The 24,434-nt window shown below is 42.7% G+C and overlaps 1 protein-coding gene across 1 annotated transcript in view; it reads left to right on the top strand.

The window, feature by feature from the left end:
- MTHFD1 (methylenetetrahydrofolate dehydrogenase (NADP+ dependent) 1, methenyltetrahydrofolate cyclohydrolase, formyltetrahydrofolate synthetase) overlaps positions 1–24,434 on the top strand; it is a 60,693-nt gene that overhangs the window by 10,807 nt on the left and 25,452 nt on the right. The window contains exons 2-11 of the mRNA XM_010846796.1: positions 4,943–5,027; positions 13,263–13,322; positions 13,752–13,805; positions 14,677–14,813; positions 14,934–15,034; positions 16,951–17,087; positions 17,968–18,079; positions 22,716–22,843; positions 23,452–23,549; positions 23,720–23,893. Coding sequence (XP_010845098.1) covers positions 4,943–5,027; positions 13,263–13,322; positions 13,752–13,805; positions 14,677–14,813; positions 14,934–15,034; positions 16,951–17,087; positions 17,968–18,079; positions 22,716–22,843; positions 23,452–23,549; positions 23,720–23,893 — 1,086 coding nt within the window. The remainder of the gene's footprint in view (positions 1–4,942; positions 5,028–13,262; positions 13,323–13,751; positions 13,806–14,676; positions 14,814–14,933; positions 15,035–16,950; positions 17,088–17,967; positions 18,080–22,715; positions 22,844–23,451; positions 23,550–23,719; positions 23,894–24,434) is intronic.

Here is a 24,434-nt window from a genome sequence, read left to right as displayed (position 1 = left end):
TAGAATAGCCCCACATGTTGATGAATGTTCTTGCTTTTTCTCTGATCAACTACTAAAGGCCTATTCAGTGGACTTTTTAAGGATCATTTACAAATTCCTCTAAGCCTGTGTTAACATTTCCGTGTGTGTTGACTGGGCAGCTTTTTTTTCATCATGTAGATTTCTTAGCCATGTAGCTAAATATCCTTTTCTGCCTCCTTTTCCTACCTATAGCTTCTGTTGAAATGTCTTTGTTACGGTTATATTTTGGCAATGCTTTTTTTTTTTTTCCTCAGGCATAAAATGTCCAGAATTTAAAAATGGGCCCTCCTGTGAAACAGAATGAGTTGGAATTTGTAATGGATTTTTTCAAGAGTAATTGTACAAGCCTTGAGGCAAGAGATCTAGGTGACTGTTTAGGGATGTTAGACTTCGACTAGGACTGTTCAAGAGCAATAAGATTCTACAGGGACGTACACCTTTGACTTTTATTAACTAGGGTCTTTGACACTTGGATGTGGTAGAAGTCAGCTTGGAAAAAACTGATAAGTCATGCAGATCCATAGAGATTCAAACAAATTTTGACAGGTTGAGCTATAAATGATTCCACCTTGATTTTTGCAGCTTAGAAAGAAAAGGTAACCCGGAACATTGCATTTTATTGGCCAGCAGCAGAGTTTCTCAGCCTTGGGCACTGTTACCATGAGGGCTGGGTAATTCTTTGCTATGCTTTGCCCTGTGCATTGTAGGGTATGTAATTGCATCTACCCACTAGATGCCAGTAGTAACTTGGTTAAACTGCATCTGTGTCTGTTCATGTTTAATTGGCCATGACTCTCGGCTCAGGACTAGTACCTGTCCTTCAGGACCAGAGAGACTTCGGTGGTTTACTGCTACTTTGTCCTGCTCATGTCAGTGGTACTCTAGTTCTCATTTTTCCTACATCAAGATTGGGATGTGTCTTCCCTTAGATTTTAGGGTATGTTGATGGAAGATGGTGTGACCAGCATGTGTAGTTCTATTCAGGGATCAGGGATGTATCTCCATATGCCCACTTTTGCCTTGCTTTGCTCCCAAAATTTTTACCAGGATGATGTAACTTGCAGGGCCATGGATAGAAATGAGAGGTGTCTGCAATCAAGGAAGCTTCTGTTGATTGAGGAAGCTTCAGTGATTTGAAAGTTTTTCCATTATACATTTAAGCTTTCTAAAAATGAGCTATAAAAAAGTAAAGGGCTTCCCCCTATTTAATTCATCACAGCTTTATGACCCTAAAATAAAGGTAGACAAGGAAGGGAGTATTAGTTTTTCTCTCCATCTTTTTCTTTTATAGTCTCAACTTCAGACATACCTGACACTTGGGTTTGTTTTTCCACTTTTCATTTTAAGGTACTTCCGTTTCTGGCCAAACAAGAAAGCCAGGCAGGGAAAAAAAACATTTTAAGGGACTTATGGAGACCTAATTATAACTATCTTAATTTCTGCCCCCCACCGCCCCCCTCACCAGGGCAGATCTCCCACCTGATGCTTTAGCGTTCTGTGCTGTCTAGGTCTTGCTTTCTGTGCTTTATATGCATGTTAGACCATCTCATTGATATTCTAATCATGTCTCTTAAAGAGGCCTAAGTGTTAACTTTTAAACAGAGCTTTGTAGTTGGAAGAATATCCCTGAAAATTTTAAAATGATCCTGCTTCTTAGAAAAAGTTTAAGGGAGGCAATATAAGTGATCTCAAGCTATAATTTCTTTTAGGGAAAAAAAAATGCACCCTTAGACCCATTTAAATTATAGCATAGAAAATAAAGAACATTTTGTTCTTTGCTCTTAACTTCCTGGGCTGAAACATTTTCCACCTAAACTACCTTGTAGTACTGGGTTCCTACAGCTTACTACCTGCTGAGTTTAAGTGTTATTTTTATTTGTCCCTAGATTCTTTCCTTGGGTCTCAAATGCTTACTTATTCTAGAATCCTTATAAGATTTGGTAAATAAATTCACTGTCCTCTCCTTAAAATATTTGTACCATCAGTCTTTCCAGCTCCATCTCACAACCCCCCCAAAACTCAGAGTCCTCTGTATTCCTAGTATTTCCTCTGTGTTTCATGTTTTGTATATCTAGAATACATACTTCTTGCCAGCTTACCACTGATACCGTCCGTAATCCAAGCTACCACCACCTCTTGGCCTGGATTTTACAGTTGCAGTAACTTCTTACTATGTCCTTGATTCTCATCTTTCCCCCTTGGGTTTATTCCCAATTCAGCAGCAAGAATAATCCTTTAAAAATGTAAGGCCGAGGACTTCCCTGGTGGTCTAGATGCTTCGGTTCCAATGAGAGTGAGGGTTCCATCCCAGGTTGGGGAACTGGGATCCCACATGTCACAGGGCACAGCCAAAAAGTGTTTTTGTTTTTTTAAAGTGAGTTCCATCACGTCAGCCCCATTGAAAACCCTCAAATGGCTTCCCATCACATTCAGAATAAAGGACTATCTACCTGATTTGATTACTGCTTCCTCTTGGACCTCATTTACCCACTGGGGGCCTTTTGCACCTGTTCTTTCTGTAAACTGGCCCTGGGAGAGGCACCTGTCCCGACTGCTTAGCGCCTGTGTCTGCATCTGTGAACAGGAATAAGAACGCTTTTTCTCCCTTGCCTACCGCAGGGGGTTATTGAGAGTCTCAGATGTGTTCGTTTTTCACTGTTGGTTCACCTTACTGTCTCACATAGTGCTAGGAATTGCTTTTTTCTTTTTTAAACACCTACCCCTCCTAGGACTCCCTTCCCCACTGTGGGTTTTGTTTGGGTGGGGAGGGGGAAGGAGAACCAGTAGAAGCCTCTGCCTGGCACTTTGTGTTAGGTATGACGGTGGTTGCGGGAAGGAAAGGGAGAGGAGAGAGTGGAGACTTGTTCTCTGTAGCAACTTGGGCAGCACTTCAGTCCTCGTGCAGGAGAAACCACTCTGGCTGGGGCTGCTGGGGAGTTTCAGCGGCAGCCCAGGGAGGACTTGGCAACTCTAGTGTTTCCTGTTGTCTTGTGTCAGAGCAGAATTGTGCCTCTGTTCATTAAAATCCCAATAAAAGAAATCCAGTAGTCAGAATACTTGTGTTGAACTGTATGATTTATAGAATATTGGATTTGAAAAAACAAGGCTACTAGCTACAAGATTTTGCAGTCCTAGTTCTAACTTCTTGTATCCCTAAACATTCTTACCATCTACTAGGCTAACCCGAATAATCTATTCTTTGCTACTCCTGTGCTTTTTTTTGGAGTTACTTTGTTTTTGGTTGTGCTGGGTCTTTGTTGCTGCACTCATGCTTTCTCTAGTTGCAGCGAGTGGGGGCCGCTCTTCATTGCAGTCCATGGGCTTCTCCTTGCAGTGGCTTCTCTTGTCATGGTGCACAGGCCCTAGGGCGTGCAGGCTTCGGTAGTTGTAGCCCATGGGTTCAGTGGTTGTGGCCTGTGGGCTCTAGAGTGCAGGCTTAGTAGTCATGGCACACAGGCTAGTTGCTCTGCACAATATGGAATCTTCCCAGACCAGAGATCGAACCCATGTGCCCTGCGTTGGCAGGTGGATTCTTATCCACTCTACCACCAGAGAAGTCCTCCTGTGCCAGATATGTGTAAAATGTGGAGAGCTGGGGGAGGGAGTAACCAAATTAGAATGAAGGAAGAGATGCTGTGAATATCTGGGCATATTTGTTTGTCAACTGCAGTTAAAATGAAGGCAAATGACAAAACTGGTCCTTCAGGAGAGACAGATCCTGTTCAAGTTAATAACTGCATTGTAACTGGACAGTTTAGACTAATTTGAATGTTTACTTACGGATGTAATGGCATTTACTTAATGTCCTATTGTAGAGAAGCTGTATGTTAGTAAATTGATGTATCTTTGTTTCACAAGAGGTTATACTTTCAACTTAGTAAGAGAAATTCTTTTGTGAACTAGGATATAATTTGTAAATTCATGCTGAATTCAGAGTGGGTTTCATTGACTTACCATTCAAATTTCTGTAGATACCCTGTGACTAGGTAGGGCAGGTTGAGCAGAAGGTGTGACCTTGAGTTCTTTCCTGTAAACTTTTTTCCAGTAGCACTCAGATAGTGGAAATGCTGAAAAAGGTGAGTATTAGCAGCCTTCCAAAAGCGTTGGTCCAAGTTTCTGTTTGTTCCCTGTATGATTTTGAATGCTGTAAACTTGTATGTTTTTTAAAAATGTTAATTTTATGCTGGAGTATAATTGACTTACAATGTTTCAGTTTCAGGTGCACAGCAGAGTGATTCAGTGATATATATATCTCTAGTCTTCAGATTCTTTTCCCATTTAGGTTATTACAGAATAATGAGTTCTCTGTCCTTATTCTATTTTATATATTCAACTAGATGATCTATTTTATGTATTCAACTAGATGATCTATTTTATATATTCAACTAGTGTGTTTTATGGAGAAGCAAACAGACATTATCTGATGTTGTATGTACTCTATACCACCCATCAGTTTTCCAGGGCTCAAGCAGGCACAGATCTTTTCTAATTCTCACTGACACTGACTGGGCCATGAGTTATGGGACAACTAGTTTAAAACACACTGCTGCTGCTGCTGCTAAGTCACTTCAGTCGTGTCCGACTCTGTGCGACTCCATAGACGGCAGCCCATCAGGCTCCCCCGTCCCTGGGATTCTCCAGGCAAGAACACTGGAGTGGGTTGCCATTTCCTTCTCCAGTGTGTGAAAGTGAAGTCGCTCAGTCGTGTCCAACTCTTAGTGACCCCATGGACTGCAGCCTACCAGGCTCCTCTGTCCATGGGATTTTCCAGGCGAGAGTACTGGAGTGGGGTGCCATTGCCCTCTCCTAATGTCTGTTTAGTGAAGGTGTTTTTTCAATTTCAATGTATCTAATAATACATACCGCTTATTTGTGACTTGAAGCATTAAGTTTTAACTCCAATCTTTTCCTTTTTCTCTAGGCAAATAAAGGAGAGACTGAAGAACCAAGTCATTCAGATGAAGGAGGAAGTACCTGGTTTCATACCAGGCCTGGCAATTTTACAGGTATTATGATAGTGTGTTTCCACTAGTATCTTTCTTCCTTTCTCAATCTCTCAGTAGTACTTAAGACAACAAGCACATCAAAGTTCTCCCTCTTTTTTGGCTTCTGTGAAGCCTCAGACCTTTTCAGTTTCTCTGTGCAGGCTACTCCTCTTCAGCTCAACTTCTGCATGTGGACCTGCCCTGGCTCTCAGCTATTCTTTGGGGGTACTTTTCCCTAATCCAGCATCTCTTGATCATTGGTCTTAGGATCCCTTTACACTAAAAAATTTAAGACTTCAGAACTTTTGTTTATATGAATTTATCCATTGATATTTTACTATATTAGAAATGAAAACTAAAAAAAAAAAAAAAAAAAATGAAAACTAAGAAGTTTAAAGATACTTGTATATTTTAAAATGCCAATAGTAAGCTCACTAGATATTAGCATTAAGTAGTATTTTTATGACTTAGTAACTCTTAGAAACATTGGCGTGAGAAGAAGGGCATTGTTTTACATTTTTGCAAAACCCTTTACTGCCTGGCTTAATAGAGAACAGCTGGATTCCTATCCACTTTTCAGTCTCTTCCTCTGCTGGTTTGATTGAAATATATGAAGAACCTTCACATATATCTGACCTTATACAGACATATGGTTGTAAAAGGAAGTGTTCTTTTGATATTCTTCTCAGATGATTGTGGTTGTTTTTCTTTAGTACTATAAGGATTCAGTAAGTAAAATTTTAAAAAGGTAGTTGCAGTGTGAAATCTGAAACTGTTATCAGTGAACTTCCGTATTTTGTTAAGTCAGAATCTTGTTTTATGTTACAGTTTGAATGGATACTTACCTGTGTGTGGTTTTGTTATGTTCTTCGTTCCTCATCTGAAAAATAATGGTTCACTGAATTATACAAATCTCCCAAATGTTAATACATTTTATTATGTGATATTTTAAAAAATCATAATCATTACTGTCACCAACAAGCTCATCAGAAAAGCCTGTAAGTGTTGAGAAGTTGTCAAGCTCACAGGAAGTACATAAATACCAATTTTTGCTTGAAAGCTCCAATTTTGTCATTAGTTATTTTCCTTGGAGTAGCAGGCTCGCTTTATCCAATTTTGAGAAAATATTTGCCAAATGTTCAAGCCCCAGTAATCATTGTTTGTCAGTTGTTCTTTCGAGTAAATTTGGTGTTTCATTAAAAATTGGCCAGTTCTGCTTGCAAGGCAAGAAAGCACAAATGCTTTTCCTGGTGACAGCCACTTCTGTTTATGGCCAAAGTGCTTTATGACTGCTTCTCCATTCTTTATGCAGAGTATTTAAAAGACATGGACTCAAGGATCGAGGTTTAATAAAAATAATTTTTACTGCATCAAGAGCACTTCTAAGTGAAATTGGTGTGTGTGTTTTTTTCTTTTTTTTTTCTTTTTTTTTACTGAGTGTGTGTGACAGTGAAGGATATCCTTATGACTAGTACAGTTTGGGGCCATTGTCTTGATTCTTACTAAGTCATCAGCAGTCTTACCCGCCATAACTTTTGCAGCCTTATACACATGTCAATACAGTGAAAATGGCAAGTGACATCATGGTATTATGATGGCACTAGCAGGTCTTCTAAAAGGGTGTTGGGGTTCCCCAGGAGTGTATGATCCACACTTTGGGAACCATTGCCCTGCACAATTTCATCTGAGTTCCAGACTCTTGGCTTCCAGGACATCACTCCCTTCTCTAATCTTTTTGCTTGCTGTTCCTGTTACCTTGACCATTTAAATGCCAATGCTCAGCCCTCAGACCTCTTTTCTACCTTATTCTTTCTGTAAGTGAGCCCCCAGGCCCATGGCTGCTTGGGAGAATACGTCCTAGCCAAGATTTCTTCCAAGAGCTCCAGGTTCATCCAGTAAGAGGCCTTCAATAAAAAGGCAGAAGGTATTTCATAAATACGTGTCATGTGGACAGATGTACAAATGAATGTCTAAAGGGTTTATTGGGACGACAAGAAACTGATAGCTTGCATTTGAAATTCCGTTCAGAAACACCTGGTCCCTCACGTCTCATTTCTCTCTGTATGTGTGTCTCCATATATATCATTTAATTCCTTGCTAAGTTCTGTTCCATGTTCTCTAAGAATTTCAGAGTTAATAATATCCCCCCCATTGCTATACATTATCTGAGAGGCCTTAGTTGACAAGAAAAGCACCGAAGGCCTGTCGTTCTGCTTGGTCTGTTCTGTGCTTTGGTGGATTTTCCTTTTTTATTTTTACAAATTGCTAAGAATCAAAGGTATATGTTGTGGGTGTACACTTGGTACATTTGTGGGACCAGTTATTTCTTGGCTTATACTTGTGAATTGTTTGTTGTATGAAGAGTAAATGTCATAGACAAGAAATCTGTCTCTGTAAAACCCTTTTTGTAGCAATAGAGAAGGTTTTTTTTCCCTGTTTTTAAAATTGACTTCCAAGCTCCTATTTTAAACTTATTGATTGCAAAGTGTTTTTGTTACATAAATGCTGTTCTGCAACTTGTCTCCTATGCTCTTGCCAATAAAACAGTGGTAGAATATTTTAATCTTGCACTTTAGCACCAGAAGCAATGTCATTCTATAATGCAATGTCATTCTATAATGCAATGTTATTCTATAATGCAATGTTATTCTATGATGCAATGTTCACAGATTATGTTGTAATCACATCTGTGCCGCCTCAGACCTCTTTTTTTTTTTTCCACCCTGGGGACTGGCACCACCATTTCCCCACATACTCAAACCAGAAACCTGAGCTGTGTCTTGTCCTCTCTGCTCTCCACATCATAAGCTCTTGAGACCTCTTCCCTCCTTTTGTATATTTATTTATCTTAAAAATCATTTTGTTTACTTTACTATCATTATTATTATTGGTTGTGCTGGGTCTTTGTTGTTGTGCCTGGGCTTTCTCTAGCTGTGGTGCCCAGGCTTCTCATCGCAGTGACGTCTCCTGTTGCAGATCACAGGCTCTAGGGCACACAGGCTCAAGAGTTGTGGCGCGCAGGCGTGGTCACTCCACAGCATGTGGAATCTTTCTGGACCAAAGATCACGCCCATGTCCCCTCTATCAGCAGGCAGGTTCTTATGCACCGTATCACCAGGGAAGTCCATTTTCCCTCCTCTTGATTTCTGCTGCTCCCACCCCACTCGGGCACTAGTCACACGCTTACAAACTTCTGATCTGGATACTTCCAGTCTGTCCTTTTACCTGCAGATGCCACCCTTGTCAAAATGCAGATCTGATCACAATCAGTCCAGCCCCACACACTGCCCATCCTATGCAGAAGGAATGACAGTACTGTTTATGTAATGTCTCTGTAGTTCAAGTGATTGTATGTATTTCTGGTTGTTCTAATTTTTATCTTACCCTCCCCCCTCCCCGCACAGAATGGGAGCTGTCTTCCTGTAGACACAGAAATGAAACCAAGCAGAAGCCTGTGGGGTCCCATGTGGTACAAATCTTCCTGTGTCCCCCATTTCTCGTTTGTAGGAAATAGGCTTAATTCAGCCTCCCATAGGGCAGATTCAAACAGTTGCTTATCAGGGAAGGGAGGGGATGTAGAAACACAGGAGAGGGACTGTCTGGAAACAGTAGTACAGCACAGCCTTGGGGCAGGGTCCTGGTTCCTTCTCAGGGAATATACATAAAAGTAGCTTTGAGTTATTCTTCAGAACTAAGGCTCCCACACAAGTGAAGGATGGTAACTTCAAGCTGAGCACAAGATTCCTAGAGCACTGCCCTGTTTCCTCACCACCCAATCTGAAGAAAGTCACACACTCTGTAGCTTTCAACCTAAGTCTTGCCTATAAAATCTTTTCCCTGGAGCAGAAGAAAAACTAATGAATAAACCAGTATCCAGGATATTTTACGTTGTAAAACAGGAATCGGAAGACCTTTTTGTCTTGTTCAGTTGCTCAGTCATGACTGATTCTTTGTGACCCATGGACTGCAGCATGCCAGGCTTCCCTGTCCTTAACCATCTCCTGGAGCTTGCTCAAACTCAGTCCAGTGACTCAGTGATGCCATCCAACCATCTCTTCCTCTGTCGTCCCCTTCTCCTCCTGCCTTCAATCTTTCCCAGCATCAGGGTCTTTTCCAGTGAGTCAGCTCTTCACATCAGGTGGCCAAAGTATTGGATCTTCAGCTTCAGCATCAGTCCTTCCAGCGAATGTTCAGGGTTGATTTCCTTTAGGATTGACTGGTTTGATCTCCTTGGTGTCCAGGAGACTCTCAAGAATATTCTCTAACACCGCAGTTCGAAGGCACCAGTTCTTCGGTGCTCAGCTTTTTCTATTGTCCAGCTCTCACAGCTGTGTATGACTACTGGAAAAACTGCAGCTTTGACTGTATTTATCAGCATGTTGGCCTTTGTTGGCGAAGTAATGTCTCTGCTTTTTAATATGCTGTCTAGGTTTGTCAAAGCTTTTCTTCCAAGGAGCAAGGGTCTTTTAAATTCATGGCTGCAGTCACCATCCTCAGTGATTTTGGAGCCCCAAAAATAAAGTCTGTCACTGTTTCCATTTTTTCCTTATTTATTTGCCATGAAATGATGGGACTGGATGCTGTGATCTTCATTTTTTGAATGTTGAGTTCTAAGCCAGCTTTTTTCAGTCTCTTTCAGCTTCATCAAGAGGCTCTTTAGTTTCTCTTTGCTTTCTGCCATTAGGGTGGTGTCATCTGATATTTGAGATTATTGATATTTCTCCCAGCAATCTTGATCCCAGCTTATGCTTCATCCAGCCTGGCATTTCGCATGATATACTCTGCATATAAGTTAAATAAGCAGGGTGACAATATATAGCCTTGATGTATTCCTTTCCCAGTTTTGAACCAATCCATTATTCCGTGTCTGGTTCTACTGTTGTTTCTTGACCTGCATACAGGTTTCTCAGGAGGCAGGTAGGATGGTCTGGTATTCCCATCTCTTTAAGAATTTTCAACAGTTTGTTGTGATCCACACAATCAAAGGCTTTAGCATAGTCAGTGAACCAGAAGCAGATGTTTTTCTGGAATTCTCTTGCTTTTTCTATGACCCAGCAGATATTTGATCTCTGGGTCCTCTGCCTTTTTTAAATCCAGCTTGTACATCTGGAAGTTCTCAGTTCATGTGCTGTGGTTGTACTTGTTATGATGTGATTTGATTTGTTCAGTCACTCAGTTGTGTCTGACTCTTTGCAGCCCCATGGACTGCAGCACACCAGGCTTCCCTGTCCTTCAGCGTCTCCTGGAGTTTGCTCAAACTCATGTCCATTGAGTCGTTAATGCCATCCATCCATCTCATCCTCTGTCATCCCCTTCTGCTCCTGCCTTCAATCTTTCCCACCATCAGGGTCTTTTTCAGTTAGTCAACTCTGCATCAGGAGGCCAAAATATTAGAGCTTCAGCTTCAGCATCAGTTCTTCCAATGAATATTCAAGGTTGATTTCATTTAGAATTGACTGGTTTGATCTCCTTACTGTCTAAGGGACTTTCAAGAATCTTCCCCAACACCACAGTTCGAAGCATCAATTGTTCAGCTCTCAGGGCTGGGTAATTTCCTAGGCTAGGAAGTAGGAAGATTATTCCAGTTATTTTGGAGAAGTGGCAGGGATTTCCAGGAATTGGGCCACTACCCACGTTTTGGCCTTTTATGGTCACCCTGGGAACTGTCGTGGTGCCTGTGAGTGTGTTATTTAGCTTGCTAATGTATTGCAGTGAGCATATAATCAGGCTCCACTGGAAGTAGATGGCTCTACTGCCATCCTGTACCTAATGGATTCTAACCGATTTTTGTGGTATCCTGTTCTTTAATGGTTGTCGTTCTTTTAACTGTTGTGCCCTGCCCCCTTCCCTTCTGTCTCAGTAGGACCTTTTTTGGATGATGTAATTGACCTCCTTCAAAGAAGAAATTGGTATTTCTGATAAAATGCTTAAGTGATTTTTTTTAATATAAACTATAATGGGATTAAGATTTGTTCTGGGAAACCAGTGTGCCATCCACCCACTTGACTGTCAGTCAAGAAATCGACTGTTCTTCAGCTAAACATTCCTTTTGCGTCCAGTTTGAGAATGATTGTGTAACCATTTTCCCTATTAGCTGCCTATGCTGAGTGTTTCAACTGGATCCTAAGAGGCGTTTTCCTTTGCCTTAGGATTACAATCAGACTTTGATGTATGCTCGTAACTCTCAAGCTTTTTTTAAAAACTAGTGGTCATTTTGGAGTTTTAGAAAAATTCCTTCAGAAACATCCAGACAGAAATAGCAACAACAACAAAAGACTTCAGACTTTCGTAATACTAAATGCCAAAGACAGCAACCCTGAAGGAAAATGTCGTGACTCCAAACTTGGCCAAATTTGTCCTTTGAGTGCAAAGACGGCAGAGAGAGATTTTCAGGTACACATGGACTCGGGAGAATAGCCCACACCTTTCCAGGAAAAGTGACTTACAGGTGTATCTCAGCTACATCAGAGATGAAGATAAAGTATAGAACAGTTGTAATTTATTAAAAAAAAAAAAAACAGCAGGGAGTGATAAAAACCATTTAATCTCAGTTAACTAATTATAGTTATGAATATGGTCTACTTAAAAAACGTACAACCTAAGAGCTGTGAGTCGTTTATTCAGTGTCTAACTGAAGGCTGTACCCCAGGAGACAGCAGTAGTCTCTCCAGTTGCTCAGAGAAACTGTTCCAAAGAGTTCGGAGGAGGAGCCAGTATACATCTGTGAATGTGGACTGGGGATACAGGCAGTGAGGATCTCAGTGAAAGGTTAACTGTGGGCGCCAGGATCAGATATCTCAATGATTTTAGTGCTTTTCTGTGTGTGAAAAGATGCGTGAATCTGGGGTCATTGACATTCTTCCTAAGATACACATTTTAACTGTCTGAGGGGCCCACACATCCAAAACATGGAATACTGCAACCTGAATTCCTCTCAGGGTGGACTTGCAGATCAGTGACTGTGGTGGCTAATGACATGATCCTTACAGAACTGGAATGGCAGGAGACATCGTTTGTTTACAATATAAGGAAAAACAAAATACTCTTACCTTTCTTATTTGATCTAAAAATCCCGGAAGGTATTAAATCTGGTAACCAAATCAGTGAAGGTTGGATGATAGGGGCAAAGGTGAAAAGGACAGGAAAGATGAGCTTAAAATCCCTAAATTTCCCTAAAATCATAGGGAAATCCTCCCAGTAAGCAGCTAATGCATTTAGGTGCAGAAAACCAAATACCCTTCACTGGACTCCTCTGGCTGTCTTGAAATTCAGCTTAGCACTGGCAAAACTTCATCACTGAAGTGATGAAGTGAACAGTTAGGCCATGTTCTGTGAACCTGTGTTCCGTGAACCTAGGGAGAGCCTCCAGGAACAGCATCAAGTGACTAAGCCTGGAGCTGCTCTGTTCCTAGGGCCAGCTGCTTTCTCCAGAGTTGTCCTGTGTAAAGCAGCCACACATCACTTATCTCTGGTGTCAAGGGACCTACAGTTTTTCCCTCTGCAGTTTGGGGAGAAACCAAACTTATTGTGATAAATCACCCCGAGAGGACATGTCATCATTGAAAAGAGCAAATGTCAGCACTGGGGGAAATATTTGTAGAGGAAATTTTTTAGGTAAGTGATTACAGTGAAAACCTATGTATATCCATGATTAAAGAAACAGGGACCATCTTGAGACCTAGCATGGTGGGTCGGAGAAGTTGGCTTCTGTATACTCTTTCCTCTCTGTCTTGAGGGCCGCAGACTGCCCTTTGCCTGGCATAAGCGAGTGTTGTGTGTGAGCTGGGAATAGTTCGGTGCACCCTCGCTGATTCCTCTTTTCTGTGGCTGAGCCTGAGAGCTTTGCCCTGCCCCCAGATGTGGGGAGAGGGGGCAGATGTCTTACCAGAGCTACGGTATGTTCTTGCATGTTGACAGTTCCTCCGCCCCCCTGCCCTGTTGCTCTGGCTCATCCGCTTGCTGGCAAGCAGAGATTCCCCATGGTTTAGGCAGGCCATTGCTCCCTCAGTTAGTTTCCAGAGCGGGTGCTGAAGTGTCTTTTCTTTGAGGGTCAGGCGTGCTTTGCTCTGTTTGGTACTGCCTGCTGTATTCGCATCTCCATGCTGTCCCGGCATCCTCCTTATTCTCCTGTAAAAGTTATCGGGAGCAGGAGTCTCATAATTAAACATTGCTTTTATCAAAACTGAAATTTTATAAGCTTTGCCATACAGTTTGCCTTTCCCTAATCATCCGATTTGCATGTCTTTATTATTCCAGGTTGGCAACAGAGATGACTCTAATCTTTATATAAATATGAAGTTGAAGGCTGCTGAGGAGGTAAAGCCCAGAAAAATGGTGCCAACACCCCACCTCAGCTCCCACCCTTCCCCGTCTCCGGTTCCTGTCTGTCACCCCTTGCGCTCCTCCCACAAAAACTTTCATCACCCACAGCAGACTTCAGGTTATCTATTTTTCAAGTTAGAAATGGGTGACAGAGCTTGGGCCTGTCGTTGGCCCTGCAGTGTTTTCGAGTCAGTGATCTGATTCTAAAGAGCAGGCGTAGAGAACATAAACATGCCTCAGTTCGGTGGCAGCAGTTAACAAGGGAAGGATGGGGGATCAAAGCAGGAGACTCATTCTTCAGGACATGTGAGGGTGGAATGACGCCCGCCTCACTTGCTTTGGTTTAGTCACATCTGCAGAGGAAACAGGCCCATGTCTCAAGTCCTTTTGCCATGTATCCGTTTTAAATGTTCATTCTTGCAGATCGGGATCAAAGCCACGCACATTAAGTTACCCCGGACGGCCACGGAATCTGAGGTGAGCAGTTAGGAGTCAGCTATTAAGAGGGCAGCTGAAGTGCTTTTCTTACTGGTTTTAGTTTCAGAGAACTTTAGGGGCTGATACATTCAGCACACAAGAGACCTCCAGATAATTCTTTGTCTGCACATTCAGCCTCCAGAAAATCTTTGAAAATCAGTAAATGGGGCAGTGCCAGCTGTGAATGTTGGGTACTTGCAGTGTAATTGCCCATGTTTTGCTTCCAAATCACTTGCGATGTTCATTAAAAACTGATCGTTGGCCTGTCGTTTTGTGTACTTTAAAAATGAAAACGTATATTTCATTTACATGCTGTTCAAGAATAGGCAGAACAAATCTTGGGTGAGTCAAGTCGCAACTGTGGTTGCCGGTAGGTGGGGGATTGGCTGTGACATGACAGGAGGGAAAAAGGACTTTCTGAGGTCGTGGATATGTTCTACATCCGCACAGTCCAGCAGGGCAGCCACTGACCCCGTGTGCTCATTTAACTAAAATGAAATAAAATTTGAACTCCCGAACTAGCCACATTTCAAGTACTTCGGGAGCCACTATTGTGAGGTACAGATTATAGAACATTTCTGTCATCACAAAAGCCTTGGTTTAGATGATGATAACATGAATTTTACTGTGTAGCAGTAGATTATTAAAGCTCTTAGCTCTCTTATTTGATGGATTTCTTACCAGACACCTGAAGATGACCTTCTGTGTTAAGGTAGAGTTGCTCTAGAATGCAAGGCGAGAAAGCTACAGTTAAACTCTCGGTGTGTGGAGGGGGCAGGGGTGAGGTAGCCTGGCTTTTGGCTTGGGAAGTGTTTCTCTACCCTTGTGATTGCTCCATGGTACATGAACTGGTATGTGGTGTGACTTTTAGGTGTTAAAGTGCATCACATCATTGAACGAAGACCTCACGGTGCACGGCTTCATAGTGCAGCTGCCTTTAGATTCAGAGAATCCCATTAACACTGAAACGTTGGTCAATGCCATCGCCCCCGAAAAAGATGTGGACGGGTGAGTTGGCTTGGCTTTCTGCACCACATTGCTTGATTCCGATTAAAATATATTCCTATTTGAGGAACATGTCATTTTGTTTCTAAAGAGTAAAAATACCTATCACTTTCCTTGTTTTAGATTGAATAGCATCAGTGCTGGAAAACTTGCTAGAGGGGACCTTAGTAACTGTTTCATCCCTTGTACACCCAAAGGATGCTTGGAACTCATCAAGGAGACAGGTAAAAACAGAAACAAAGCACCTTTTGGGGAACGTGGTCTATACCTTTGGAGGTTTAGGGGAGATACGCTGTGGGCCCTAAAGAAGCAGGTTTGATTGGCACAAGGACCTGTATGCTAGGGGCTTCTTGACTTAAATTCTCAACGTTCTCAACAGCCCTATGAAGTAGGTACTCTTACTGTTTAATAGCTGAGAAGACATTCTCAGAGTGATCGAGTCATTTGTCCAAGAGGCAGCAGAGCCAAGATTTGAACTCAGAGTTATTTGAGTTCAAAGCAGATTATTGTGTGTGGAAAAACCAATTTGGTAATACAAATTCATATTGTCTGTAGGGTGAAAAATCCCCACCCCAAAATGGGCCACTGAGCTATTGTAGTTCTAGCAAATGAATCCCTTGAATAACCAACCCCCTAGTACCTAGTCAACATGTTGGTATTTTAATTTCATCATGAATACTTTTTAGCAAAGGTTATTTTTTTTAACAAGGAAGTGTGCCCTTTTTAGAGGAAGTGGATCAGAAATTTCAAGTGGAAAGTGTTGGCTAACGTAAGTGAAAATTTTCTGTGTCTGGCAAGGAAAGGTCAAGGTATAACCCTTGGGACAGCTATTGCTGATCAGTCCTACAACTAAATTTATCCTCTATGACTTGTTTAGCCTACAGTGTATTACAAGTCGATGGAAACCAGTCCCTTAGGCTGCAGCAGCTGTAGGGCCTCCACCTCCTCTTGTTGATTTTAATTAATTTTTATCTATTTAAGCTGCACTGGGTCTTAGTTGCAACCTGTAGGCTCTTTAGTTTTAGCATGTAGGATCTAGTTCCCTGACCAAGGGATCAAACCCAGATCCCCATACATAGGAGTGAGGAGTCTTAGCCACCGGATCACCAGGGATATTCCCTCTTGTTGATATTGAAGCAACAGTTTGCCCTAGTGAGCTTCAAGTCCTTTGCTGAACCCTAAAAAGTATAGAAAGTTACCTTATATACACTTCACAATTTGAGGGCTTTACTTCTAGATGTTCATGGTGTTAGCATTATATAGAAACTTCCCTATTTTTGGATAGAGTTAATGTTACACAAGAAGCATAAATTGAACACAAATTGCCTTGAGTTGGCTTCAGTGGGACTGGGTGTAGGGCCTTAGCAGAGACCTCATCTCTGCTCGCCTTTGCATGGCAGCTCCTTCTCAGCTCTGCTTGGTCTCCCGGAGCAGCTCCAGCCTGTTCCATCCTTGTGCCTAAGAGTGATGGGGCGGATCTTGTTGGCCAGGGGATGAAATACAGTAATTCGTCCACACTTGGGTCCTCACCCATATCAACTCTATTGCAGAGAGTATGTTGGTCCTGAGAGATGTTGGGACAGTGCCAGAAGAATGAGTACTCAGTAAACAAAAAGAAAGCTTTATATTACAGTTAGGTTCCCCTTTATCGCTTCCCTGCAAATAACCCTGTGGCTCAGGCCCTAAGCCAAAAGAGAAATTTGGATGAGGAACTAAAGAATTACTGATACGAATCTTAATTTCTTTCACTTCTCTCCTCCACTCCATTAACATGCACCCTATTTCTTATAACTTTTTCCCAGGTAATGTAATCTGCTCTCTGCTTCCATATGGCTGTTAAGCTGTATGTCAGGGTTTCTTTCTGCTTTGAGTGTAGGTTTTCTTCCCACTCTGCTATGACTCAGTAAATGGATCTTGGCTTAAGCTCCGCTCAAAAACCCACTTGCAAGAAGGCCACATGGACAAGTCCCAATTTTGTAGCTGAAACCCTGAGTTGCCAAAGAAGGGATGGTTTTAGGAAGATTTGTTTTTGATGCTAAGAACCTGTTTTTGTGCACTTGTTCTGAATTTTCCCATTTAGGTGGCTTGCAAAGGAGGGCAGCTTCCCCTGTTCTCTGATGCTCTCTGGCTTGTCTTTCAGGGGTGCAAATTGCTGGAAGGCACGCTGTGGTGGTCGGGCGCAGTAAAATCGTTGGTGCCCCAATGCATGACTTGCTTCTGTGGAACCATGCCACAGTGACCACCTGCCACTCCAAGACTGCCAATCTGAACGAGGAGGTAAGGGATCCAGAGTGGAGTGGAAGGGGTGTGTGTGTGCGTGCACACACACGCATGCTCACATTTGCACGCACGTTCCCATGTGGTGGGGGTTCTTGCGTAATGGGAATAGCTAACATTTCAGTGCCAAAAATTGTCGTGTACTTTACCTCATTATTTCATTTAACCCCTCTAACAATTCTGTGATTCTTGTCTATTTTACAAGATGAAGAAACAAATTCAAGTTTAAAACTTGCCCAAATTTATACAGATTTTGTTCTGACTGTATTTTTCTCCACCAGTCCATCCCGCGGTAGACAGGGGTTAGCAGTATAGGAACTGAGACTGACCCCAGGCTGCCAGATCCCGGATACGTGACGGGGTGGCCTCAGAGGTGGAGGTGTCTAGAGGAGGATGTGGACGGCGGTCTTGTGACCTCAGTCACAGCTTGTTCTTGACACCTGGGCTCAGGAATTCTCATACAGACACATCCCATTGACAGTGCAGGCTCGTAAACGTGGGGAGAGACCAGGAGAGGCCCAGCATCTCTTTAATCCTCCCCAAGCAATGTTCTGTGGAAGGTGGTAGTTCCCACCTCCTGGGGAAGAGGCATGTAACTCAGGGACATTGTTTCAGGCCTGTGGCTCTAAGCCTATACGCCTCCCTACCTTGCAGGTTTTCATCAGGTTCCCCATTCAGTAAAATATCTAGTGAAAGGGGAGGTTTTGACATGTGTAGGAATGAGCACAGTATACAAAGAGCTGTCAGAGACTATGCGGCCTGCATAAAATAGCAGATGATGAAGAATGTCGTGTAAAACTTAGGGGTGTCCTTTCCGCTTCTACATTTTTTTTTTATGTGTCACTGTTAAGTTTCTGAAGTCAGAACCATCTTTTTCTAGATAAGTAAAGGTGACATCCTGGTGGTTGCAGCTGGTCAACCTGAAATGGTGAAAGGGGAGTGGATCAAACCTGGGGCGATAGTCATCGACTGTGGAATCAATTACGTCACAGGTAAGTGTTGCGGGGAAGAAGGTGGTTTCTGGAGGCAGGCTGGGAAAAGGAAGATGAAGCCTAAGCAAGAACCTTTTGCCCCGTTTTAGGCTTGAAGTGTTAAGGTTCAGAGCGATCAGCCTGCCCTTGGGCGCGTGAAGTTAGTAGATGGCATAGTTGCCCCTTGGCAGGAAGAAGCTGTGATTTTAGCCAGTGTGCCGTGCAGTCCCAAGATGACCTAGAGATGGGGTGGTGTTTAGTTATTAAGTCATGTCTAACTCCTGCGACTGCATGGACTAGCCCACCAGGCTCCTTTGTCCATAGGATTTCCCAGGCAAGAATAGTGGAGTGGTTGCCATTTCTTTCTCCAGGTGATCTTACTGACCCAGGGATCAAACCCAGGTCTCCTGCATTACAGACGGATTCTCTATAGACGGGAGCCACCAGGGAAGAAGCCTCACCTTGAGTGGATTGTAGCAAAGGACAGTTAAAGCGTAGTGTGATCTTTACAAACTGCTCTGAAACTCCAGGAGAGGGATACATAGTGTCAAGAGACCTCCAGTTAGGGATTTGCAGAGGTGTTTGACCTGCACCTTTTCTAGACCAAGGATAATGCTAACATTATAGTCATGTCTGTAACTGTCCTTGAATCCTCATCCCTAAGTTACTCCTCATGGCCCTGTTTGGTTAGTAATATCATCACCGTTCTTCCTTCCCGCAGATCTGAAACCTTTCAGTTTCCCTCCCAATCATTCCACGTATAGATCCATTCTCAGTGTCACCACTGAGTGTCCCCCTCTCCAGTGGATGTGCTACCATAAATGTCTCCCTGGCTTCCCTACCACCAGCTGCCTCCCACTCTGGTCCATCTGCATGCTCTTGCCAGGTTTGGGGGCTTGACGTGGACTTGTGAGCCTCTCTCTCCCGTGTCACCTGTCAGACTCCTCAGCCCTGTACTAGTTTCGGCCACCTCTGTGGGCTTTTTTCTCACATGCATTTTGTGAATACCTGTCTTAACTATTGTAAAGTGGACCATGTGCCCCCCCCAACACACACACACACACATGCCTGTTTTCCTTTGCAGCACCTCTGCGTCTTTAGTGGGACAGGCTGTTCTCTGATGAAGTTTTCAAACATAAAAGCTGAAAGGACAGTTTAGTGATACTTGTGTACATACTTTGTGAGTTTAAAAAGGGAACAATTTTTAATCAAGCGATCATTTCTGTGCATGGGGCACCACTCCAGGCCTTGGGCTACAGAGTCGAATAAAACTCATCTGTCATCTTCATTTTCAGCAACTTCCTGCCCACCTCTTCTCTGTCTGAAATGTCCATTCTTCCTTCCAAACCTTGTCTTATTTCCCTTCATCAGAAGAGGATCTCTCCTTTGAAAGTGCTTTTCTTCTCCCTCCCGTCCCACAGAACTTGGTGTTTCTCTCATCGTATGTGTCTCTTTTTCTCCACTTGTCTACCCATGGGTGCCTCGGGGCAGGTCTCTGTGGTGTCATGTCCAGCTTAGGCCTGCTGACAGCAGGCCCTCATCTGTTGGATTGTTGAAGAGAGTTATAGCAAGAATATTCTTTTTTTCTCCCTTCCCAGCTCAGGTTTGAAATATTGACACTAAGCTGCCAGGAACATTAGTCACTGTCAAGCCTTCCGTTTTTAACCTCCCTCCCACTCTCGGTACCATGATTTTAAGACAGTAGCTCACAATTGATCACTCATTGTCTTGTAGTGTGATTATCTGACGGGTGATAAAGACATTGCTCTCCTATAACTCCTCGCTCTCAGTACTTGCAATGTGACATTCAGGCTCCTTGTGTTTAAAACCTTGCATCTTCTGTAACATAGTTCTGCTGTTGGCTTTTTTCTGTTTGGGACTGAATTTGAGAGATGAAAGAAAAGCCTGGGTAGGGTTCTCAAGTCTCACAGTTTGGCATGAAATGCTGACTTACACTTGAAACTTACCTCCCTTTCACATTTATTTCTCACATAGAAGATGAAATATGAATAGTCAAAGCAGTATCTTTCCTCCTGGTCAGCTGTACTTTTTTCTGGTCCTGGTCATTTAGGTGAATAAGCATCAACAAGCCTGGATGTTACTGTTCCCCAAGGAGGGCAGGATTGCTGTTACCAATCCATGGATGAGCAGGGGGACCTAAGACTGCTCTTTGCAAATGTTCATTCTTAAAGCACCATGTTCCACAGCTAGGCCACTTCTTAGTTCATATTTTGATTATTTAAATCATTTGCATGGTCCATTCAGGGATAATGTCTTAAGTCATTTTCCAAATTCAGGATGAATTAAGGTATGGTTTTTTGTTGTTGTTTTTTTACGGAATTTTTTTTTTAAGATTCAAGTGCAGAGCAGAAAGCGTTGGCCAGAGAAACATGTGAAAGTGTTCTGTCTGCTTGGCTTACTAAAGATTGTTTGAGAAGGGCTGGATTAATAGTGCTTTAGTTGGCAGGGTTATAAAAGTGGGAACAGATTCCTCACTGCCCCCCCATCCAGTCTCAATCTATTTAGTGTAGTGGCTTTTATGCTGAACCCTGTTACTAGGATCCCCAATTTACACACGAAGGACTTAATGTTCAGCTGGGTCTTTTTTTTTTTTTTGCCATTCTGTCAGGCTTGTGGGATCTTCGTTCCCCAGCCAAGGACTGAACCTGTGCCCCTACAGGGGAAGCACAAGAGTACTAACCACTGGACCTCTAGGGAATTCCTTCAGCTCATCTTAAGTAGTTTTGTGCTAATAATTCCTGATGAAGCAAATTCAGGGGCTGGGATAAGTAACCAAAATGTGTGTTGGTTATTGAAGCCATATGCTTAGATCGAGACATGGCTACGCTGACCACATTACACCCTCCATGAAACCCTGTCCATCTTCTCGACCCAGAGGTAGAACCCTGGTGTCCTGCATGCAGGCAGATTCTTTACCATCTAAGCCGCTAGGGAAGCCCATGCGTATATCAGGGCACTGAGGCTAGCCCTGATGGTGTTTGAAGGAGGGGCAGAGCTGAGCTCACCCAGTTCAGCATTAAGCTGTGCAGTCATTGATACATCTCCTGTACGTATGGAGAAACACAGGGAGAAAGGGACTAACATTCATAGAGAGAAGGTGGTGTAGGGGTATTTTTAGCTGACTTTGGTGTTAGAAAGTTGAAACCTATACAGAAGGCAGCGCTGAATTGTATTTCCTTGGCATCTTGAAACGACCTTTGTGGTTATGGTAGGAAATGTTCTCCTGTTGCCATAACTTGTTGCCTTATAATCTAGAAACCTGAAACCATCGTAAGGATTTCTGTACCCTGCCCCCTTAGAGTATGTATAGAAAATATGTATCTAGAATGGGTGGGGAAGGAAATGGCAACCCACTCCAGTATTCTTGCCTGGAGAATCCCATGGACAGAGGAGCCTGGTGGGCTAGAGACCATGGGGTCACAAGAGTCATACACGACTTAGCGACTAAACCAACCACCACATCTAGAATGGGAAGAGAAACCCTTATGTTTGGAGAATGGGTTTTTTTTTTCAGTTTCAAGAAACACAATTTCTCTCTTGAGTCTTCACAAGCCTCTGAAATAGGTGGTGTTCATCCATCTTTGTCCCTTTGGACTTTTCATGAGTAAGGAGCCCATAGGGCCTGAGGACTCCAGGTTAGTAGAAGAGCTGATCCTAGAGCCGAGGTCACTTAATTCTGGGTTTTTGGCTGAACCTAAGCAATGGCAACCCACTCCAGTACTCTTGCCTGGAAAATCCCAGGGACGGGGGAGCCTGGTGGGCTGCCATCTATGGGGTCGCACAGAGTTGGACACAACTGAAGTGACTTAGCAGCAGCAGCAGCAAGGCTTTCTTTCTTATTTCTGGTGTTCTGTTCAAAAAGATGAAATGGCTAAGATCCTACCAGGTCCTGCCTGGAAGCCTGAGAGCCTCAAGGTCCAGCCCTGTCCCCAGCCCCTCCCAGAAGTGCTCTGAAGCCAAGTGTAGGATGTGGTTCGTGTGTGAGCAGTGATGCATCGTGGGATTTTTGTTCTCTTGAATAGCTATTCTTTGCTGCTGAGATTCGTAGTTGTTCTTGTATCCTTTTAAGGGGAGTGTAATTATATTCTTTGCCTTCTGCATACATTTAAGTAGCTGCTCGTCTTTGGAATTGGATGTTGAATTGTTCCTCCAGCTCCATGCCTGGAGCTTACCAAATGCTGACAGTTGCTGTAGAAACCGTATCTAGCAGCTGTGATATAGTTGGAGCTTTGTGCACCCAAAAAATTCCTTTGAAGGCCTTGGCAAATTAACATTTTAAAAGGTGCTTATTATATACAGGGTGGTTGGCTGTAAGAATACAAAACAGTTGGTATTTTATTTGCCACCTGACAGATGACAAAAGGATTCTCCTGGTTCTGAAAAACCACTTAAGCGTCTTGGGGAATTTTGCAGGTAGAGTAAGTCTCTCCCTAGGAAATAGCAAATACCTGTTACCCCACAGCTTTTTAAAAGTAAAGCAGGCACTTGAACCAGATGGGCCAGCACCCCCTAAACTCGACTAAGTTTTTGGAACAAGCTATTGTAATAATTGATCACATAACTTAGACATAAACACCAGGATTGCGATTCTGAGGCTGGGCTTTGATTTTTTTTTTTTTTTAAACTCTTTGACCAGATGATACAAAACCAAATGGGAAGAAAATTGTGGGTGATGTAGCGTACACGGAAGCCAAGGAGAGGGCAAGCTTCATCACCCCCGTTCCTGGTGGTGTCGGGCCCATGACAGTGGCGATGCTAATGCAGGTGCGTGTGGGTGCAAGTTTCTATAATAGTTCTACAAAACTGATAGAATTCTAGGGAGTGCATTTCTCTTCAAGTAGAAATGTCATAGAACCTACTCAAAATCTGAGTAAGGATGTGAATATTTGGAAGAAAAAAAGGAAATGAAAGACCAAAGAAGTAGAATCAGGCATATTAATAAAGGGAATCAGGGGTAGCACGATTCTGATTTCCTCTGGAATGTGATAACTTCAGGGGGAAAAAAACTGTATGAACACCCTGTTTGTATAAAAACTTCAGGGGGAAAAAAACTGTATAAACACCCTGTATGTATAAAAACTGTATAAACACCCTGTATGTATAAAAACTGTAAACACCCTGTATGTTAAGGCTTTGCTCGGTCTGTTTTGGCTTACTGCCCTTCGTAACATACACCAGCTGATGGGGGCGAGGCACACAGCCCAGGGCGTCCTGGCTGCTCGTAGACTCTGGCCTACAGTTGAAGCGTGTTAATAATCGGATCATGAAGCTGTTCATTTTGTAATTGAACTTGAGTGACCAGGATAAAGAATTGAGCTGGAGGTTAGAAAATCATCACCTCTTCTCAGTTCCATTCATGTCATTTTGTTTAGAGCACAGTAGAGAGTGCAAAGCGTTTCTTGGAGAACTTCAAGCCAGGAAAGTGGATCATTCAGTATAACAAACTTAACCTGAAGACACCCGTGCCAAGGTAAAATATTTTACTGTTTAAAAAAAAAAATTACTGTGTTAAAACTCCGTGGATTGTTAGGTTTTTAACTGATGGCTAATGTGTATGCCCCTTCTGAAGGGGGTTGGAGTGAGTCATTACTACGATGGGATTCATAAAGGTTGATTCGTATTTTCTGTATTTCTTCTAAGTGACATTGATATATCACGGTCTTACAAGCCAAAGCCCATTGGTAACCTGGCTCGAGAAGTTGGTCTGCGCACTGAAGAGGTAGAATTGTATGGTGAAACCAAGGCTAAAGTTCTGCTGTCGGCGCTGGAACGGCTGAAGCACCAGCCTGATGGGAAATACGTGGTGGTAACTGGGTATGACTTCTGTCCATTTGCCAATTGATTCTTAATACTGATTATTATTACCAGAGGTTGCATTCGCATTTAGCATGTATTTGTGGAGGTTCTTTTAATTTGGTTTGGGCATTTTCATATGTCTTTACTGATTTGATCCTTACAGCAACCTTGTGAGGTAAGAGTAGATTATAACCCTGCAGAGATGAGAAAATTTGTGAAAGTCATTCATCTAGTAGGTGGAAGAGTTTGAGTCTTAAAACCTGATCTTCAGATGAAAGTGCCTTTCTTTTTAGCCCCAAATCATTAATTCCGTAGATCTGTTGAGCATTCATCTATATTTTTGTTTTACTGAGTTAAAAGCTAGTTTTTGAGACTAAAATTGAGAAATTATGTAAGATTATAGCAGTGTCTCTTACAAGGTAAAGTATATTTGCCCCTCACAGTCAGAAGAGCTAAAATGCAGGAGGTTTTTTTTTTTTTAAACTGGGAGGAAGTTACGACTAAGATTTTTGGAAAAGATCCCTTTCATGTCTTTCATCTTTCTGATTATTCAGACTAA

The sequence above is a fragment of the Bison bison genome, unplaced genomic scaffold, assembly GCF_000754665.1.
Source record: "Bison bison bison isolate TAMUID 2011002044 unplaced genomic scaffold, Bison_UMD1.0 scf7180017864239, whole genome shotgun sequence".
NCBI classification, from domain to species: domain Eukaryota; kingdom Metazoa; phylum Chordata; class Mammalia; order Artiodactyla; family Bovidae; genus Bison; species Bison bison.
The sequence above is the reverse complement of the archived record's forward strand: the minus strand, read 5'-3'. Positions and strand labels throughout refer to the sequence as shown.